Source organism: Pongo abelii, chromosome 6 (genome assembly GCF_028885655.2).
Source record: "Pongo abelii isolate AG06213 chromosome 6, NHGRI_mPonAbe1-v2.0_pri, whole genome shotgun sequence".
Taxonomy (NCBI): Eukaryota; Metazoa; Chordata; class Mammalia; order Primates; family Hominidae; genus Pongo; species Pongo abelii.
The window spans coordinates 124,012,848-124,031,781 of NC_071991.2; the positions used below are offsets into that span (position 1 = coordinate 124,012,848).

At 35.8% G+C, this 18,934-nt stretch overlaps 1 protein-coding gene across 1 annotated transcript in view; it reads right to left on the minus strand.

Moving 5' to 3' along the window:
- The window catches only part of GRM8 (glutamate metabotropic receptor 8), an 836,758-nt gene that overhangs the window by 163,568 nt on the left and 654,256 nt on the right, over positions 1 to 18,934 (minus strand). The window contains exon 8 of the mRNA XM_054559748.2: positions 14,426 to 14,566. Within this exon, the coding sequence (XP_054415723.1) occupies positions 14,426 to 14,566 (141 nt within the window). The remainder of the gene's footprint in view (positions 1 to 14,425; positions 14,567 to 18,934) is intronic.

The following is an 18,934-nucleotide window of genomic DNA, read 5'->3' on the forward strand; positions in this document are numbered from 1 at the left end:
ACCTAATGCTAAATGACGAGTTAATGGGTGCAGCACAGCAGCATGGCACATGTATACATATGTAACTAACCAGCACATTATGCACATATACCCTAAAACTCAAAGTATAATAATAATAAAATAAAATAAAAAATTTAAAAAATAAATAAAACAAAAACAAAAATAAAAAATAAAAAAAATAAAGAACAACTCATACCAATTATTTTAAACTCTTAAAAAATTGAAGAGGGATTACTTCCAACCTCATTTTATAAGATCAGCATCACCCTGATACCAAAGCCAGATAAAAACACTACAAAAAAAAAGAAAAACCTCAAGCCAATAACCCTGATGGACACTGGTGTAAAACATCTTCAACAAAATACTGGCAAACAAAATTCAAAGGCACATGAAAAAGATCATTCAGCATGATCAATGGGATTCATCTTAGGGATACAAGGATGGTTCAACATATGTAAATTAATAAATGTGACACGTCACATTAACTGAAGGGAGAACAAAAAACGTATGATCATTTCAATAGATGCAGATAAAAAATATTTGACAACATTCAACATACTTTCTTGATAAAAACTCTCAACAATTAGGTATAAAAACTCTCAACAATTAGGTATAAAAAGCATGTACATCAACATAATAAAGGCCATATATGACAAACCCATAGCTAACATCACACTCACTGGGGAAAAGTTGGAAGCTTTTTCTCTAAGAGCTAGAAGACGACAAAAGTGGCCACTCTTGCAACTTCTATTCAGTACATACTGGAGGTCATAGTCAAAGCAATAGGCAAGAGAAAGAAAGACAATGAATCCAAATTAGAAAAGGAGAAGATAAATTGTCCTTGTTTGTAGATGACATGCTGTTATTTATAACAAACACTAAAAAACTACTAGAACTAATATCCAAATTCAGTAATGTTACACTACACAAAATCAACACACAAAAATCAGAGAACAATCTGAAAAACGTCAAGAAAGCAATCCCCTTTACATAACTACAAAAAATAAAACATTTGTGAATAAACTTAACCAAGGAGTTAGAAGATCTATACATTGAAAATTATGAAACACTGATGAAAAAATTTGAAAGGATAGAAATAAATGAAAAGATATCCTGTGTTCACAGACTAAAAAAGTTGATATCGTTAAAATGTCCATACTACACCAAGCAATCTACAATTCAATGCAATCCCTATCAAAATACAAGTGCCATTCTTCACAGAACTAGAAAAAACAATTTTAAAATTTGTATGAAACTACAACAGACTTTGAATAGCCAACACAATCTGGAGTGAAAAGAACAAAGCCGCATCATGTTATCTAACTTTAAAATATACAACAAAGCTATAGTTACTATAACAGCATAGTACTGACATGAAAACAAATGTACCAATGGAACAGAATAGAAAGCCCTGAAATAAATCCATACATTTACAGCAAACTGATTCAACAAAGGTAAAGGTACCAAGAACATACAATGGGGAAATTACAGTCTTTTCAATAACTGATGTTGGGAAAACTGGATATCTACATGCAGAAGAATAAATTTAGGTAATTTTCTCACATCATATGAAAATTAACTTAAAATGGATTAAATACTTACATACAAGACCCAAAACCTTGAAACTGCTATAAGAAAACATAGGAGAAAATCTCCATGACATAGGTCTAAGTAATGACTTTTTGGATGTGACTGCAAAAGCACAGACAACAAAAGCAAAAATAAATGAGGGGACTATACAAAACTAAAAAGCTTCTGCACAGTAAAGGAAACAATCAACAAGTGTGAAGAGAACCTACAGAATGGGAGAAAATATCTGTACGTTACACATCTGGCAAAAGGTTTTATCCAAAATATATGATACTCAAACAGCTCATTAGCAAGAAAACAAATAACCTGGTAAAAATTGGGCAAAGGACCTGAATAGATGCTTTTCAAAAGAAGACATACAAATAGACAACAGGTATATGAAAAAACGCCCAACATCACAAATCATTAGGAAAATGCAAATTAAAACCATAATGAGGTATCACTTCATGCATGATAGGATGGCTGTTATCAAAAAGATAAAAAGTATTAGTGAGGATATGGAGAAAATGGAATTTTGCAAGCTGTTGGTGGGAATGTAAATTAGTGCAGCCATTATGGAAAATAATATGAAGATCCTCAAAAAATTAAAAATAGAACTACCATATGATCTGGCCATCTCCTACTCAATATATATCCAGGGGAAGTGAAATCAGTATGTTGAAGATATATCTGTGCTATCATGTTCATTGTAGCATTATTCATGATAGTCAAGATGTAGAATCAACCTAAGTGTCCATCAGTGGATGAATGGATAAGGAAAATGTGGTGTATATACATAATGGAATACTGTTTATCCATAAAAAGAATGAAATACTGTCATCTGTGAAAACTTGGATGAAGCTAGAGGACATTATGTTGAGTAAAATAAGCCAGGCACAGAAAGATAAATACCATATTATCTCACTCATATATGGAATCTAGAAAGACGCAGAGAGTAGAATGATGGTTAACAAGGGCTTGGGTCGTTGAAGGATGGCAGAATTTGTGAGATATTGGGCAAAGGATACAAAATTTCACTTAGGAGGAATATGTTCAAGAGATCTATTGTACAGCATAGTGACTATAGATAATAATATATTGTATTCATTAAAAATGCTAAAAGAGTGGATATAAAGTGTTCTTATCACAAAAATCATGACTATGTGAGGTAATGCTTATATTAGCTAGATTTAAGCATTCCACAATGTATATATACTTCAAAACATCATGTTGTACATAGTAAATACATAAATTTTATCTGTCCATTAAGAAATGATTTAGTTCAGTTCTGAGACAAGACATCACTCTACCCTGCTGTTCTCTAAATACAATTCAATAAATGCTCATGGCAGGTTTCTTCATAACTGTTTTACAGGTGTCCTTTAAAGGGTGGGTGGTTAAACAAACCTTGGTACATTCATCATTAGAGTGCTAGTCAACAATAAAAAGCAATGCAGCAACTTGGATGAAATTTAAAAAAAAAATGCTCAGTAAAAAAAGCTAAATCCAAAGGCTTACATACTGTGTGATTTGTTTACACAGCTTTGATGAAAATTTTATATTACTTTATTTTTACTTTTATTTTAGTTTCAGGGGTACAAGTGAAGTTTGGTTTGTGGATTTTTGTTCTTTTGGTTTTTGTTCTTTTTGTTTTTGTTTTTGAGAAAGGGTCTCACCATGTTGCCCAGGTTGGAGTGCAGTGACATGATCGCAGCTCACTGCAACCTCCCCTTCCCCAGTAGCTGGGACTACAGGCACACACCACCACCCCAGCTAATTCTGGTATTTTATTTTATTTATTTTATTTTATTTATTTTATATTATTTTATTTTGTAGAGATGGGGTTTTGTCATGTTGCCCAGGCTGGTCTCAAACTCCCGGACTCAAGCAATCAGCCTGTCTGGGCCTCCCAAAGTGCTAGGATTATAGGTGTGAGCCACTGCACCTGGCCCAGGTTTGTTATATAGGTAAAGGTTATGTCACAGGGGTTTGGTGTACATATTATTTTGACACCAAGGTAATAAGCATAGTACTTAATAGGGTACCCATGTTTCTGCAAAGGACATGATCTCCTTCTTTTATATGGCTGTGTAGTATTCCATGATGTATACGTACCACATTTTCTTTATTCAGTCTACTGTTGATGGGCATTTAGGATGATTCCATGTCTTTCCTATTGTGAACAGTGCCACAATTAACATGAACACGCACGTGTCTTTATGATAGAATGATTTATAGTCCGGCTGGTCGCAGTAGCTCATGCCTGTAATCCCAACATTTGGGGAGCCGAAGCAGCCAGATCACTTCAGCTCACAAGTTTGAGACCAGCCTGGACAATATGGTGAAACCATGTCTTTACTAAAAATACAAATATTAGCTGGGTGTGGTGGCACAGGCTACTCAGGAGGCTGAGCCACAAGAATCGCTTGAACCCAGGAGGCAGAGGTTGCAGTGAGCTGAGATAGCGCCACTGCTCTCCAGAGTGGGTAACAGAATGAGACTCTGAATAAAAAAAAAAACCCAAAAACCAAAACTATTTATATTCCTTTGGGTATATACCCCAGTAATGGGATTGCTGGGGTGAATGGTAATCCTGTTTTAAGTTCTTTGAGAAATCTCCAAACTGATTTCCACAATGGCCAAACTAATTTACATTCGCGCCAGCAGTGTGCAAACATTCCCATTTTCTCCATAACCTCACCAGCATCTGCTTTTTTTGACTAATAGCTATTCTGACTGGTGTGAGATGGCATCTGATTGTGGTTTTGATTTGCATTTCTCTAATGATTAGTAAAGTTGAACGTTTTTTCATAAACTTGTTGGCTACATATATGTCTTCTTTTGAGAAATGTCTTTTCATGTCCTTTGCCCACTTATTGATGGGGTTGTATAACATTCTAGAAATGACAAAATTATGTAAATAGAGAACACATTAATGGTTGTCAGGCACTGGGGAGTGAGGCATATAGGAGAGAAATCAATATGGATATAACAAGACAACATAAGGAAGCCTTGTTATAACAGAAATGTTCTGTATGTTTACTGTGGTAGCACATACGCAGATATAAATGGTTAACAAAATAGCAGAGAGCTAAATACATAATATAAGGATATGCACTCTCACACACAGAGGAATACAAGTAAAACTAGAGAGATCTGAATAAGATTTGTAGATTATATAAATGTCAATATCCTAGTTGTGATACTGTACAATAATTTTGCAAAATGTTATCATTGGAAAAAACTATGTAAAAGGGACATGGAATCTTAATTATTTCCTACAACTGCAAATGTATCTGCAATTATCTCACAATAACGTCAATAAAAATGATTTTATAACAAATGAAAGCAATCAAATACTAGTAAAATTTAGTACATTTCTATGGCCTTGTTGTATATTTCATCATTTAAATATACAACTAAAGAGAAATAATCTAAAGAGAAAACATTATTTTACACCTCAAACCCCTGAGATTATACACAATTGCATATTTCTGTAACTTCAGTTGAAAATATGGCATCCATAACCATATTAACACAGTATGGGGAATTTAGGAGGATCCTAGCTTTTGGCTTTCCTCCCTCAGTTAATTATTGGAAGCTTTGAGGAAAGATGTCATGAGAAATTTTTGATTCAGTCCATAAACATTAATTATTCTTTTGTCTTGCTCTTATAAATCACTGGCCTATCTACAATGGGAAGCTACATATTTTAATTCATATACAATACTTTTCAGTTTTTAGTTGTAATTCTCTTGTATGTTTTAGATTTCACATAACACTGATGAAACCCACTGAGCTTTTAAAAGTACTCTAGGATACAGGATTCACATGTAAATCTACCACAATAAAATGACTTTTTACCAGTTATTCCTCCATCCCAGAGCTTCATTTTATGTTTATAACCTTATTTTAACCTTACTTATTCTACTTGTTATGTTAAAATTGTACTTATTTTACTCCTCCCAAGGTTAAAATAAGGATTAAAATATCATTTATTTTCATTTTTATTATTTTATTATCCCCATAAAAGTCTAGAGTCACTAGCTTCTTTTATCCATCTTTGGTGCTGGTATAAAAACACATTTCTTGCTTCATGTTATGTCTTTAAGCAGCATCACTTTCTTTGATTTTCCTTTTCTAATTAAACCACTATCTTTGAACTTTTTAATTTTTATGGATACATAATAGTTGTGCATATCTGTGGGGTATATATGACATTTTGATACACGCACACAATATGTAATGATAAAATCAGGGGATTTAAGATCTCCTTCAAACATTTATCATTTATTTGTGTTGGGAACATTCTGAATCTTCTCTTCCAGCTATTTTCAAATATACAATAAAGTATTGTTAACTATCATCATCCTATAGTGCTATTGAACACTAGAACTCCTTCCTTCTAGCTGACTATATTTTTGTACCTACTACCTAGCCTTCTTAATTCCCCTCCCCCTACTCCTCCCTGCCTTTGCTAACCATCATTCTATTCACAAAATATCACATGTTCTCAGTTATATGTGGTCTACCATTTTTGTTTCTTCTCTATTTCTGTTATTTTCAGCTATTATTTAAATAACTAATTAAACTCTTGTGGTTTTTCCTATTTTTTTATAATGATAGGTTTTTAATGCCCTATTTCTCCCTGACAAACAACTAAACACCCTGAATACTAGTAGATGGCCCTAGAAACCTGCCTCCAACTGGATCTAGGTAACCGAATTCAGCTTCTCAAGTTCTAATCAGATTAAATCAGATTTGGTATGGCATAGTTTTGTATATTCTTAAAATAGTAACAAGATTACTTCACCTACTCTACTGAACAGCCTAGATGAATCTATTTGTTATTATTATTGGGAAAATCTAAGTTGAGTATGAACTAAAATTCACTAACACTCTTTATTCCTTCTTCCTAATGTCCTCATTTATTTATTTGTCCTACTGTGATAAATGTATCTTAGTAAGGCCTTTCAAAATATTTTATGAATTAAGGCTGGAACAAAGTAGATAAATAGGCGAGAGAGAATCTATCAGAAAATTAAGTAAAATAGAAAAAAAATCGTAATTACGGCTTTGACTTAGCTCATGGACTACCTCTTCTCCAGCTAATCTGCACTTTGCTGCCAAAGACATTCTCCTGAAGCTTGAATGTGAGCATCTCTCTATTGAAAAACTCACTGTAGCTCAAAAATATCTTAAAATGCTCTCATGGTATATGAGGTCTTATAGAATTTAAGTTCAAGCTATCTCGCTTCATTCCCCACAATGTTCTCTGATCAGATTGTCCTCTGTTCTGGGAGCTCAGAATCATACTCGGTCCCATAAAGAAACTGAGCCTTTACCTATCTCTCTATGAAAACCTAGACAATGTCCTCATCTGTATTATTGTACTTAACAACTTGCATTATGAAATCCTCGTGTAAGCAGAATAGATCTTCCCATTCAATGGCAAATGCTCCTCAAAGACAGTTATCAGAAGTCACTCAGTAACTCTAAGGCTGTCTGCAGTATTTGAAGGTCTGCAAATGGCATGGGCAAGAATAAAAGCCAGTGGTAATAGTAACAATGTGCCCCACAGAATTTTATCTGGGTTGCATAAATGCACTCCTCTTGCTCCTGTGTAACTTTGGACTTTTCCTCAGATTCTATCTGGCCTGATTGCAAGGATCTTTTAACGTGATTATCCATTCTGGAGTTTGTCCTTGATTACCTTGACAATGGCTCCTAGCTCTACCCTTACTACAGTGTGCTCCTCGGTTATACATTATCTCAGTATCATAGGGTCAGCTCACCTTTTTGGCCTTGTAAAGATAACAGTGCTTTAAATTTTTGCTTTATTAATTTATTCATGAACATTTAGTAAGTCCCATATTATATTAATCATTAAAGACATAAAGCCAAGTAGAACAGGTTCCTTGCCTCCAATTATCTTGCTTCTCTGAGAACAGAAGGTAAGAGTCAGGCTGCATTTATCAGGCCATCTAACTACTACGGTCTTTTTGATCGTTGTACTGGAATGTTTGAAACCAGATACACCAACACAGTTCTCTAGTTCCCCAGCCTCTAGACCAAGAGAGAATATGTTTCCTTGTGAATGCTGATCATACTTTGCTAATAATGAATGTGTGTTTAAAGTTGAAAAAGAATAAAGGAACACAGCTGGATGTATTAGTATGGGCTCATGAAAGAGACATATCCTTGGATGCTGAACGTGCATAATCCTGTTACTTCATGGATGACACAATGAACTGAATCTGAGACACTTCTAAACCATACCAGCCTGCACTACAGCATTGGCAAACTGGAGGCACTGTTTTACAAAATAAATACATGAATGGATGAATGGTGGATGGATGAATGGATGCTTTTTCAATGGCCTATATGTTCTTCCAAATATTTCTGATCATTAAAAGAATTTAATGTCTAGTTTGAATTTCATCTACGTCAAGAAACTATCCAGTGTCCCTAGTTTAAGGTGATCATTGATTCCTTGAATTCATATTCAAACCACTGAATTCAAATAGCTTATTATTTAATTTGTACCTGTATAATTATGCAATTATTGTAGTTATGAGTATATGGTTGCCTTTAATGAATTAGAAATCTGTTGATATCTGGAAACACAGTTGACCCTTGGACAACATGGGTTTGGAATGTATGGGTCTACTTCTACATTGGTTTTTTTCAATCGCACACAGAAAATATTGTACTGGCGGATGTGAAACCTGCAGATAAGAAGGCCTGATATTTCATATGCATGGCTTCTGCAAGGCTGACTGGAGGAAATGATCATGCACAGATTTTGGTATATGTGGGGTCCTAAAACCAATTCCCCATATCTACATAGGGATGACTGTATATCTTATACCGATGCCCAGCCATGGACTATCATCTTGCCTGGCTGGGAACAGTCACTGAATAAATAATCTGTGCATGAGTGTACTTCCTAATAGATAATCTTGGATCATCCATCTATGTTCAGTCAATATGTAGAAAAGATCAGCATATTATTCATGACATATTAAATACACATTTACTGAGTACTTACTCTGGGCTTGGCAAGAATGTAGTTAAAATTTAATCACCTTAACACTTGCTCAATATGTTAAAAATAAGACTTTACCAAATCATATTGTTACCTTATATCTTGTTATTTTATAAACAGAGATAGAAATAATGACCTCAAAATGCCTTTTTGAAAAGAATAAATTAGCATCTAATACACAAATACACAGCTTTAAAAATCATCTTGTTGCAAGGAAAGGAAACAGAACAAAGTATTTTCATAATCAAGTACAAAGTTAAGAACTAGAGTGGCATTTAAAGTTCTAACAGAATATAGAGAAAGGGCCCAGGGAATTGACTCACATTTATGCCCTATAGGAAAAGGAATGCTTCATATAATACTTATTTAATAGGGTGAACATATGTATATATATATATATGTGTGTGTGTGTGTGTGTGTGTGTGTATGCATATATGTATGTATGTGTGTGCACTGACAATCATAGGAAAGAGAATTTTCACATGTAAGTAACTTTGCAAACAGGCAAACAGAGGCAAAGAGAAAATGTATGTTTCCTAACAGTCAAAGCAAACAAAGGTCAAGTCTTCTCTCACTGTTTCAACTCTACTCAGTCCATTGTTACTTCAAAACCGTTTTAATATTTTTCATTATATAAAAGCTGTTCCTCTATGAAATTAATGAAACTAATGATTTTTGTATTAAAAAAACAGTTGATGTTTACCCAGAATAAAAACAAAATCCCTGAGACAAATGGGGAGACTCAGGAATTTTCCCTTTTTTTAATCCAAGCAAGCCAAGGAAGCCCCAGTATACATACATATAGCATGTATATATTTAACTGATCATCTATAGGAAAATACATACATTCAATTAAAATAAATACTATACTATAGGTATGTGGTAAAGACCAATTTAGTGGAGCAAAATTACATCAGAAAGTTTGCTCAAGTTTTAGTTTTTCCCAAAGAATTTGAATCACAGAGTCTACTTTTCAAAATATCAAAACAAATACTTTGGGCTTATTGTGTAGACAGACAAGTTATCATGGTGCATATACCTCTCTTTACAGCTACTCACTATTCAGAACATCAGAATAAAGACAGAAAGAAGGCTGCAAATACAGCTTCAGTTTGATTTCATACTGAAATACCCACTATAGGTCCTCTATAGTAGGCTGGTTGTACTGGCAAAACAAAACAAAAATTATTATTATCACATTCGTTCAATACTTAATATGTACCAATGTTCTAGGATTTTTGTACATACAATTTCCTTGATGATCTCAGAACTCTATCAAGTAGGTAGATAAAGAACCTGAGTCTAAGTCACATGCCCAAGGCTACACAGCTCATGAATGAAAGGTCAGAATTCAAATATCTTCTGTTTGACTTTGAGATCTTTTTCTTGATCACCATATTACAATGTGTTTACTATTCATAATAATATCTATTATCCCACTTAGATGAGAAAACTGAGGCTTAAAGCTCAGTACTCTGTCAGAAGTTCTTCTTCTATGGAGTCAACCGCTGAAAATTAAATCAGGTTCAAAATTATTAAATAAGTTTCTCCTTCAAATCACCCTTCCAAATTACACTCTGCCACTAATAATTGGGCAGATTGGGACACCCTTGTGAAGTCACTATTCTTTGTTATTTATCATTTATATTCAACTTAGTTCCTTGATTATAAAAAGAATAATATGTTGAAACCAATAAAAACATATGTTTCATTCCTACAGTAATCAAGAAAAAGTGGATCTGGTTGGAAAAAGCATAAAAAAAAGCCCTGAGTTATCTTTGGCCCATACAGTATCCCCAATACACGTTCTCCCTGTGGACACGGAGCAGCATATGGCTGTTCGTTTCACAGTTCGGGCTCTTCTGTTTACTCTGAACCTCTAGTTTACAATATGTTTTGTAATCACTAATAAGGACCACCTGCCTCTTGAGAGATTCTGCCTAACAAAATAGAGAGACTCATTGTTCAAATTCACTCTCAGGTAGACAATACACGCCTCATGTGTGGGCCGAGATTACTGAGTAGAAAACTTAAACAAATTATGCTGATTGTAATTGCCAAATTAAGAACATATGTTAGTTTCATAAAAAGAAAAAAGAAACAGTAATGTTTGGAACAATAAAGACAATGCTTCTGAGGAAATGAAATACCTAATATATTTTCCAGGAAAAAGAAAAAGAATAATCTACTTATTTAAAAAATTCATTCAATCCACTAAGAGATATTCAAGGCAAATTTACTGCATTCCAATATGCCTAACCATATACCCTCTTTGTACAAATTTATACTATGGTTGAATTCAGCCAGAAAAACTGGCTCTTTGAAAACAAGCAGAGTTCAATCCAATAACTGACTGATAAATGCTTACCACTGAGAACGTGAAAGCTATCATAAATCCGGTTTAATAGAACAAGAAGAGATAGAGTATATGGATAAGAGTAAATCCTCTTGTCAGTATCCTCCTTTGGCCACACTGACAATTCCCACCAGAGGTTGGGCCAGATTAGCAACCTCTCTCTAGGCTGCCATTGCAAACCCATATATATACCTTCATCAGTGCACCTGCTTCATTGCATTAGAATGGTTGGCCGAGTGTTTGTCTCTCCTTCTAATCTGTGAGTTCCCCGAGAACAGGGTTCACATATTCACTATAGTCTCAACACCTGTTAACAGAATATGAGCACAGACTGAATTCACCAAATACATTCAAAAAATAACTGCCTAGTTGATGATATCTATCCATATGGTAGCACGGGAAAATATATTTATCTTATATAAAGTTTGCTTTTTGAGTGCAGAGGGATTTTCCAAGTATTAAGGCCAATGTCAAAGACAGGCAGAAAGGACTGGCTGTGGGGACAGTCAGCATTTTAAATGCAGAGATTGTCTCTGAACTTTCTCACACAAACTCAAGTCCCTCTTCTAATGGGACCTTCGCTTTACCCAGTACACTCATTATCTATCAGGTCTCTCACTGACCACGTAGAATATTAAGATACTGAGTTAATCATAAGTAACATTTATAGATCTCAGGTGTACCAAACACTGGGCAAAGTGCTTTGTTGTATTACTTAATTTAATGCTTATTACAACCATATAAGGTGGGTGCTACTGTTTTCATTTTAGACATGATAAAACTGAGGCACATAATTTGTTTAGTGCTTTGCCATAGATCTAAGCAGAACATTAACAAGTTGGTAGCTTGCCAAGCACTCTACTACTCCACCTTCAAGCAGGTGACTAATTCAACTCCTGAGGATAAAAGTCATTTGATTTGTCCTGATAATCCTCAGAATTGAATTCTTAATTTATAACCTCTCTCCACAGTGCAATTTATTGTTTTTTCTTCTAAGAGCTGCATTTTCCATTTCAGTAAAACCAGCAATGCTATCTAGTTATAAATTATCATAATCATGCATGAGAAATAATTCTCACAAATTGTTTTGATACATTTTATGAACGATAACACAGTCATAAACATAAAACTTTCATGCACTGTTAAATGTACATAAAAGAGCAGCTTGAGATTCAATAGAAAGTTTTATAACTACATTATGCATATATGGCGAGATGTGTATATATGTGTACTTGTGTGTAAAATTATGTTATGTAATGGTGTTGTATGTTAGTGTATATATTTCTCAAACACTGGATTTTGCTGTGTAAATTCCTAATCATCAGAATATATTAATGATAGGCAGTTTGACATTAATAAAAGTCAGATAAAAAGCTTTCCTATCTTAGACCTTGTCAAATCATTTCTGTCTTATTTCATTTCCCATAGGTCTTCTTTCAAAAGGGCTTCTGTCAAAAAGCTATTGATTATCAATAACCTGTGGCATTATCAAAGTTATGTTTCAGTAAATGTCAATTTGGATTGCAGAACGATGGATAAGATTTCATGAAGCACCTAGAAGTAGTAAAGTATTGATATGTGGCCTTACGTATCACTACAATCATTAGAAACATAAGCTGTCTGTGCATTATTAAATGCATAGCTGTAATAATTATGAGGAAGAAAATAAATCATAATCTCCCTAGTTTTGTAATTTCTCATCATCTAATTTTCTGAGAACTTGGGTAACTGGTGCTCCATAGACATATCACTTTGAGGGACATATTTGGAAATACAAAACAAAAAAATTGATTAAAAATATCAAATTGATGTCTTCTGATTAGGTTCAAACATGAGAAAGCATGTGTACACTCTCACAGTATTATGGTAGCTCTGAGAATCAAGAAGAGGAGATGTTTTTTGTTAGAGGAAAGAGTGAATTACACATTAAAACAATAGAACAGAAGAAGAAGATTTTCCTAGTTTATTTGATGCATTTTAAAAACATCCTACTGTCTACTGTTCTTGTAGTTATTTCCTGGCCACCAAATTTCTGTGAATAGTCCTACGTTTCTGTGGAAAAGATGCTGGATGAATGAACTCCAAACCTCGACTGAGACTACAGAACGTGCTCCATACTTCTCTATACCTAAAAAAGCCAGTGTGCACTAATATGGGGCAAAGGGCTGTTAAAATGTGAACTAATTCTTTACCTGGTGGTAAGTAGATGCTGCCCTCCCTGCCCTCCCTGCCCTCCCCACCCCAGCATCCACAGCCCTGTGCACTGATTTCCTGGGCCTCCCTTATCCATCAAGTTCAGAATTGGGTTCCTGTTCCAGAGCCCCTTAGGACTGAAGAGTGATGGTACCTAGCAGCTCTCCCCAAATCCCCCAAAGACCTCTGTCCTAAGAGAGCTCCTCTGAGGGAGTGCCCACCAGCCTGGGACACCTGATGAAGTTCCTCCTCCGTACTGCCATCCCCACGTGCTAACCCCACTGGGTACCCATAAGATTCCAGCCGAAAGAAACAGAACCCTGGGTGATGGTGTGGCACCTGGCAGGCAAATGCCCAGGTGCTTTTGGGCACCAATCCCAGGCCTTGGGAACTTGCTTCCGGCTGGGCTCTTCAAGTCGCCTTCACATGGCCACTTGTGGAAACTGCAGAATTAATGGACCTTGGACCTGAAGAGTGCCTGCGGTAGACAAAAACAGCAGGTAGCTCTAAAGGCTGTTAAATAATCTGAACATCACCCTTGGATACATCAACTTTCCCTGGTGTTGCTATTGAAAGAGGCAATATAAACACAGAGTATGATTCACTTCCATCAACCAGATATAGCCAGAAGGTCTCCCCTTGTGATGTGGCAAAGGTGATGTGCCCTTTTTTTTTTTTTTTGAGACGGAGTCTCGCTCTGTCGCCCAGGCTAGAGTGCAGTGGTGCAATCTCGGCTCACTGCAAGCTCCGCCTCCCGGGTTCATGCCATTCTCCTGCCTCAGCCTCCCGAATAGCTGGGACTACAGGCGCCCACCACCACCCCCGGCTAATTTTGTTTTTGTATTTTTAGTAGAGATGGGGTTTCACCTTGTTCGCCAGATGTGACCTTTTTTTAAGCCCAAATTTATAAATGAGGGCATATTCAGTCGATTCCACACCACCTCCAACACACAGACATACAAAAAATGTAAAAAGATTACAACAAATGACTCTTTCATAAAAGGGCAAAATTTCTCTAAGTGTATAGTCAATTGCAGAAAAAAAATCAGATCATTCATTAAATTCTTATAGATATCAGGATATTTCTCAAAAGAGGCTTAAGAATGTCCATAACATTTTTAAATTGAAGAGAGAATCAAGTCATACATTTTCTAAAAGTTTATTTATGGGGAAAATCTATTCTAGCAAAAGTTATATACTTAAAAATAAAGCATCCCTCCTGGAGAGCTATATACATTAATATATGTTTATAACGATACTTGCTTTTAGATGAAGCTGATTGGTCCAGTGGCCGATGACTTTGTACTCTGTGCTTTTGTTGGTTATTTGATACTGGAAGATATCATAACGTCCAGGAGCATCTCCGTTTTCATTAAAAGTGACAGGAGTGCCAGCACTGCCTATAAAGATTTAGAAAACAATGTTAATAAAGTTTTAGTAAGATAGCCCACTGGGCTTATTTTTCTTTTAGAAGGAATGGTAGATAAAAATATATTGTGTGCAGTAAGTGACACAAAGATTGCAATCCATACAAGGTCATTCTTGATAGCATAATATCTTTTACATGAAAAGAAGCCCAGACATACATACACGAGTAAGAAGTGCTTTATTGTACACATTAGAAAGTAAATGATGAGTATCCAAGTTAAGCAATGCACATAAAAGCTAAATAAATAAAAATTGATAGGCTGAATATTCAATACTGGCTACATAGTATGATAGTTAATAGAGAAAAATGTAAATGTTTTGAAGCATGACAGCTATTGTATAATACGAACTACAAACAGCAATTCAAAATATGGCAGGAGAATGTTCTGGCAAGAATCCTGAGTTTTGCTTTTTCCAAACGCTCTAAAGCAGTTAGAGAGCACTGTTCCTGTGCCTCTGCTACCTCTGCCCAAGGGTATATCAATGTGGTCTACTGTTGGGAACCTCTCAATGGGTGAGGCAGTGATCTATGGGAAGTCCCAACTCTGCCCAGATCATGATTGTTCTCCCCCTTCACAGTGACAGGTCTAATTAGTGGCAGAGCAGCAGGATGCAAGAACTGTAGTCTTTTCTAAACTCCATTCCTCTCGGAAGTTTTCATCTTTTCTCTTAATAGTTTCTGCTCACTTTTACTTTCCCTCTTATTAACTTTTATGTAATTACAGGGGAAGAGTAGAAATGGATCACCACCCCAATGTCTTCTTGTTCCATCTAGCTTCACTATTTATATAGACTTTCCTTTTCTCTAACAGCTTTTAGGCTTCTCTACATTTTTTTTAATTGTTATTCTTTCCTGTCTTGAAAAATTCACCTGACACCAATCCCTTTTCTTGGTGTCTGTCTTCCCTCTGCAGGCCTTTTATCTGACTCTCTTCTCACCGGATATTGGATTTAATTTCTAAACTGTGCTGGAGAGTTTCCCCTTCTTGTTATCTCTGTCTCATACTGTATTCTCCAAAAGTATACATTACCAATAGTTATATACGTCAACTGTACATATTCCCATCTTATAATAGATTTCTTATTCTATCTGTAGAGTTGTTTACCTAATTACCAGCCATCACAAAATTCTAAAATATTTAACTCATCAAACAAATCGATGACTTTATCAAAAAAACACAGTAACCTGTAAATAAATGTAATCAGAGTCACATAACAACAATGTGAATACTTTTCCAGTAATTAATGGACAGATGTCTAATATTCTGTTTTCTTGATTCTTCCTAAAATCTAAACATGGTGTGAGTTCTCTGATGAGACTACAGATATCTGGTATCATCAGGAACTGCTGAGGCTGCAAGAGATGGCACCGCATGGAAGAAAGAGCTCTGCTCCCGGAACTGGAAGTTCCCTGTCCAGGCTCACTCCATTCCCCATTGATTTCCACAAGTTGTGTATGTCCCTTTTCCCTCACTTGCCACAGAGACTTAACAATAAATATGAATAAATTTTGAAGTCCTAAAAGAGCTGTAAATATGTACATTATTATTACTCTTATTATTAATTCACATGAGAAATGACTTTATATATAAATCGATAGATGTACATTACTCAGGGAATAAAATAAGAGCTCTCCAATCAAGCAGTACTATCTTAGCTACTCCTTATATATTCAAGTAGAACCTATTTGCCAAACCTGACCAAAACCTTTCTCAGCTCCTAGTGACCTCGAGCAGGTTAACCTCTTAAATCCTCAGTTTCTTCACCTGTAAAATGGGAGTAATAATGATACTTTTCTCATAGAGTTCTTGTGAGAATTAAATAATCAACACTTGTCAAGTGCTTAGAACAGTGCGTGGGGATAAATTATTCACTCCACATTTACTTTCAGTACACACCAACACATAGTAATAGAAAGGATGTTGAAAGTTCTCTAAGTGATGGCTAGACAAAAGATTATTGAAATTCAAATGAGGAAGATATTTCTGGCTGGAAAAACACATATGTTAAGAATTTCACATTAACATGATCAATTCCTGACATTTATATATCACTTTGAAATATTTTAATTACATATTCTCTCCTCAATAAAGGGATACTTAATTTACTCTACTTAAAATATCCCAAGTTGTCACCTCCTTGACTCAATGACTCCTTATCTTCTACAACAGCAGTTCCCAATCTTTTTTACAATAACAGTACCTAAGATGAAATAATGTAATTTGTATAACACATTACCAGGAATATACCCTGAGTTATACATAATTCCTAATGTGTTAGCTGTTTCTATACCCAAGTCAAGAAAGCCTCTCAAGAGAGCTCATTAGAGAGCCACATTGTCACAAAATATAATAATTTCCAACTTAGATACTTTGAATATCATTATTAAAATCAAGTTACACTAAATTTGACATTGTATTAAGGTGCAATATTCTAAAGCAGTTATGAGTGTGGGTTCTGGAGACAGATCATTGGGTTCAAACGCCCCTCTTGTCACTTATTGATGTGGTGTCTTGAGCGCATTTCTTAATTTCCCTATGTCTCACATTTCTCAATTATATAGTGGGCTAATAGCAATTCCCACCTCAGAGGGATATATAAGGATTAAATGAATCAATATATGTAAAACATTTAGTACGTCATATTACGTATTAACTATAATTTCTTTTGTTTTGTGGAAATGCTGTGTTTGAGAGCCACTGTCTATATAAGAACATATAAACTCAGTAAGTGTATGAGTTTTCATGATGTCACTCTCACTAATCTCTGTTCTCTTTCAACACAATGCCACCTATACCTAAAATTCTGGTCCCTAAATTCATTATGCTCTGTCTCACCATTCTGTCTTTGCTCAGGCTATTTTCTCTAATTTCCCATCCTCTTTCCTCCTTACCCCTCTCTATATAATTCCTTCAAGATGTGGCTCAAGGGGTCATGCACTTACAGAAGCTTAATCTTACTCCAACCCTGGGGAAGGTGCCTAACCAACTCTTTATGTCCTAACATGCAGTATTGAAGCACTCGCAACATTCCACAGACTTTTACTATCCATCCTGTACCTGACCAAACATTTATTCCACAGATACTTTTTTAGAGCCTATTATGTGCTCAACACTGGGTGGACCCTCTGCAATCTTCACAAAACTATGGTCTTCTTAAGAAAGGCAAAAGTATCTATTATCCTTGTAAGCACTGCAGCAAAGACAGTGTTCAGTACTGAGCGAGTAATCAATAAATTATAGGAAAGCATGAAAGAGGCATCCCCTAATGATCCCAAGCAAATCCATGCTTCCCTCTTCATGACGTTATGAATTTCATGTATATTTCCTGTCATCTTTTATATTCACAAATGGAGAGACCAAATAAATCCTCTCACCTTGTTATTAATGTGACATTAGAAACCACAGGGAAACTTTGACATATCTGTGAATGGGCTCTGAGTTAATCATCAGTAGCTGAAGTGGTTTTTATTACTGATGACCCTTGCATCTTGTTTTCCTAATGCAATTTCTAGTCTTAAACTAGGCTTGCAGTTGAATTACTTCAACCCTCTTTCAGGAAGAACTGAATCCATTACACATTGACTCATTTCAAATGACTGCCATGGAACTCTGGTCAATGTAGAAAGAGCATCGTTGAGTAGCCATAAGGAACTAACTCATTAGGAACTAACTCATTAGCTGTTTAATAATTCCTACAAGTTTGCCATCTTTTAAAAATATCATTGTTTGTACTGAAACTGGCCACTCTGGGAAACAGAATTAAGTGGCGAATTTTTTTTGTCCACAAAAAAATTTCAAATGACAAATGTCTGTTAATATGGTCATCAATTTATCAAGGTTTAATAACAACACAGGTAAGAAATACACCTTTGACAGAGGCAGGTTCCAAGATGGCCAAATAAGAGCAGCTCCAGTCTACAGCTCCGAGTGTGAGCGACGCAGAAGACGGGTGATTTCTGCATTTCCAACTGAGGTACCAGGTTCATCTCACTGGGGCTTGTCAGACAGTGTGGGCAGGACAGTCGGTGCAGCCTACCGAGTGTGAGCTGAAGCAGGGCGAGGCATCGCCTCACCCGGGAAGTGCAAGGGGTCAGGGAATTCCCTTTCCTAGCCAAGGGAATGGGTGACAGACGGCACCTGGAAAATCGGGTCACTCCCATCCTAATACTGCACTTTTCCAATGGTCTTAGCAAACGGCACACCAGGAGATTATATCCCGCGCCTGGCTCTGAGGGTCCCATGCCCACGGAGCCTCACTCATTGCTAGCACAGCAGACTGAGATCCAACTGCAAGGCAGCAGCGAGGATGGAGGAGGGGCACCCGCCATTGCTGAGGCT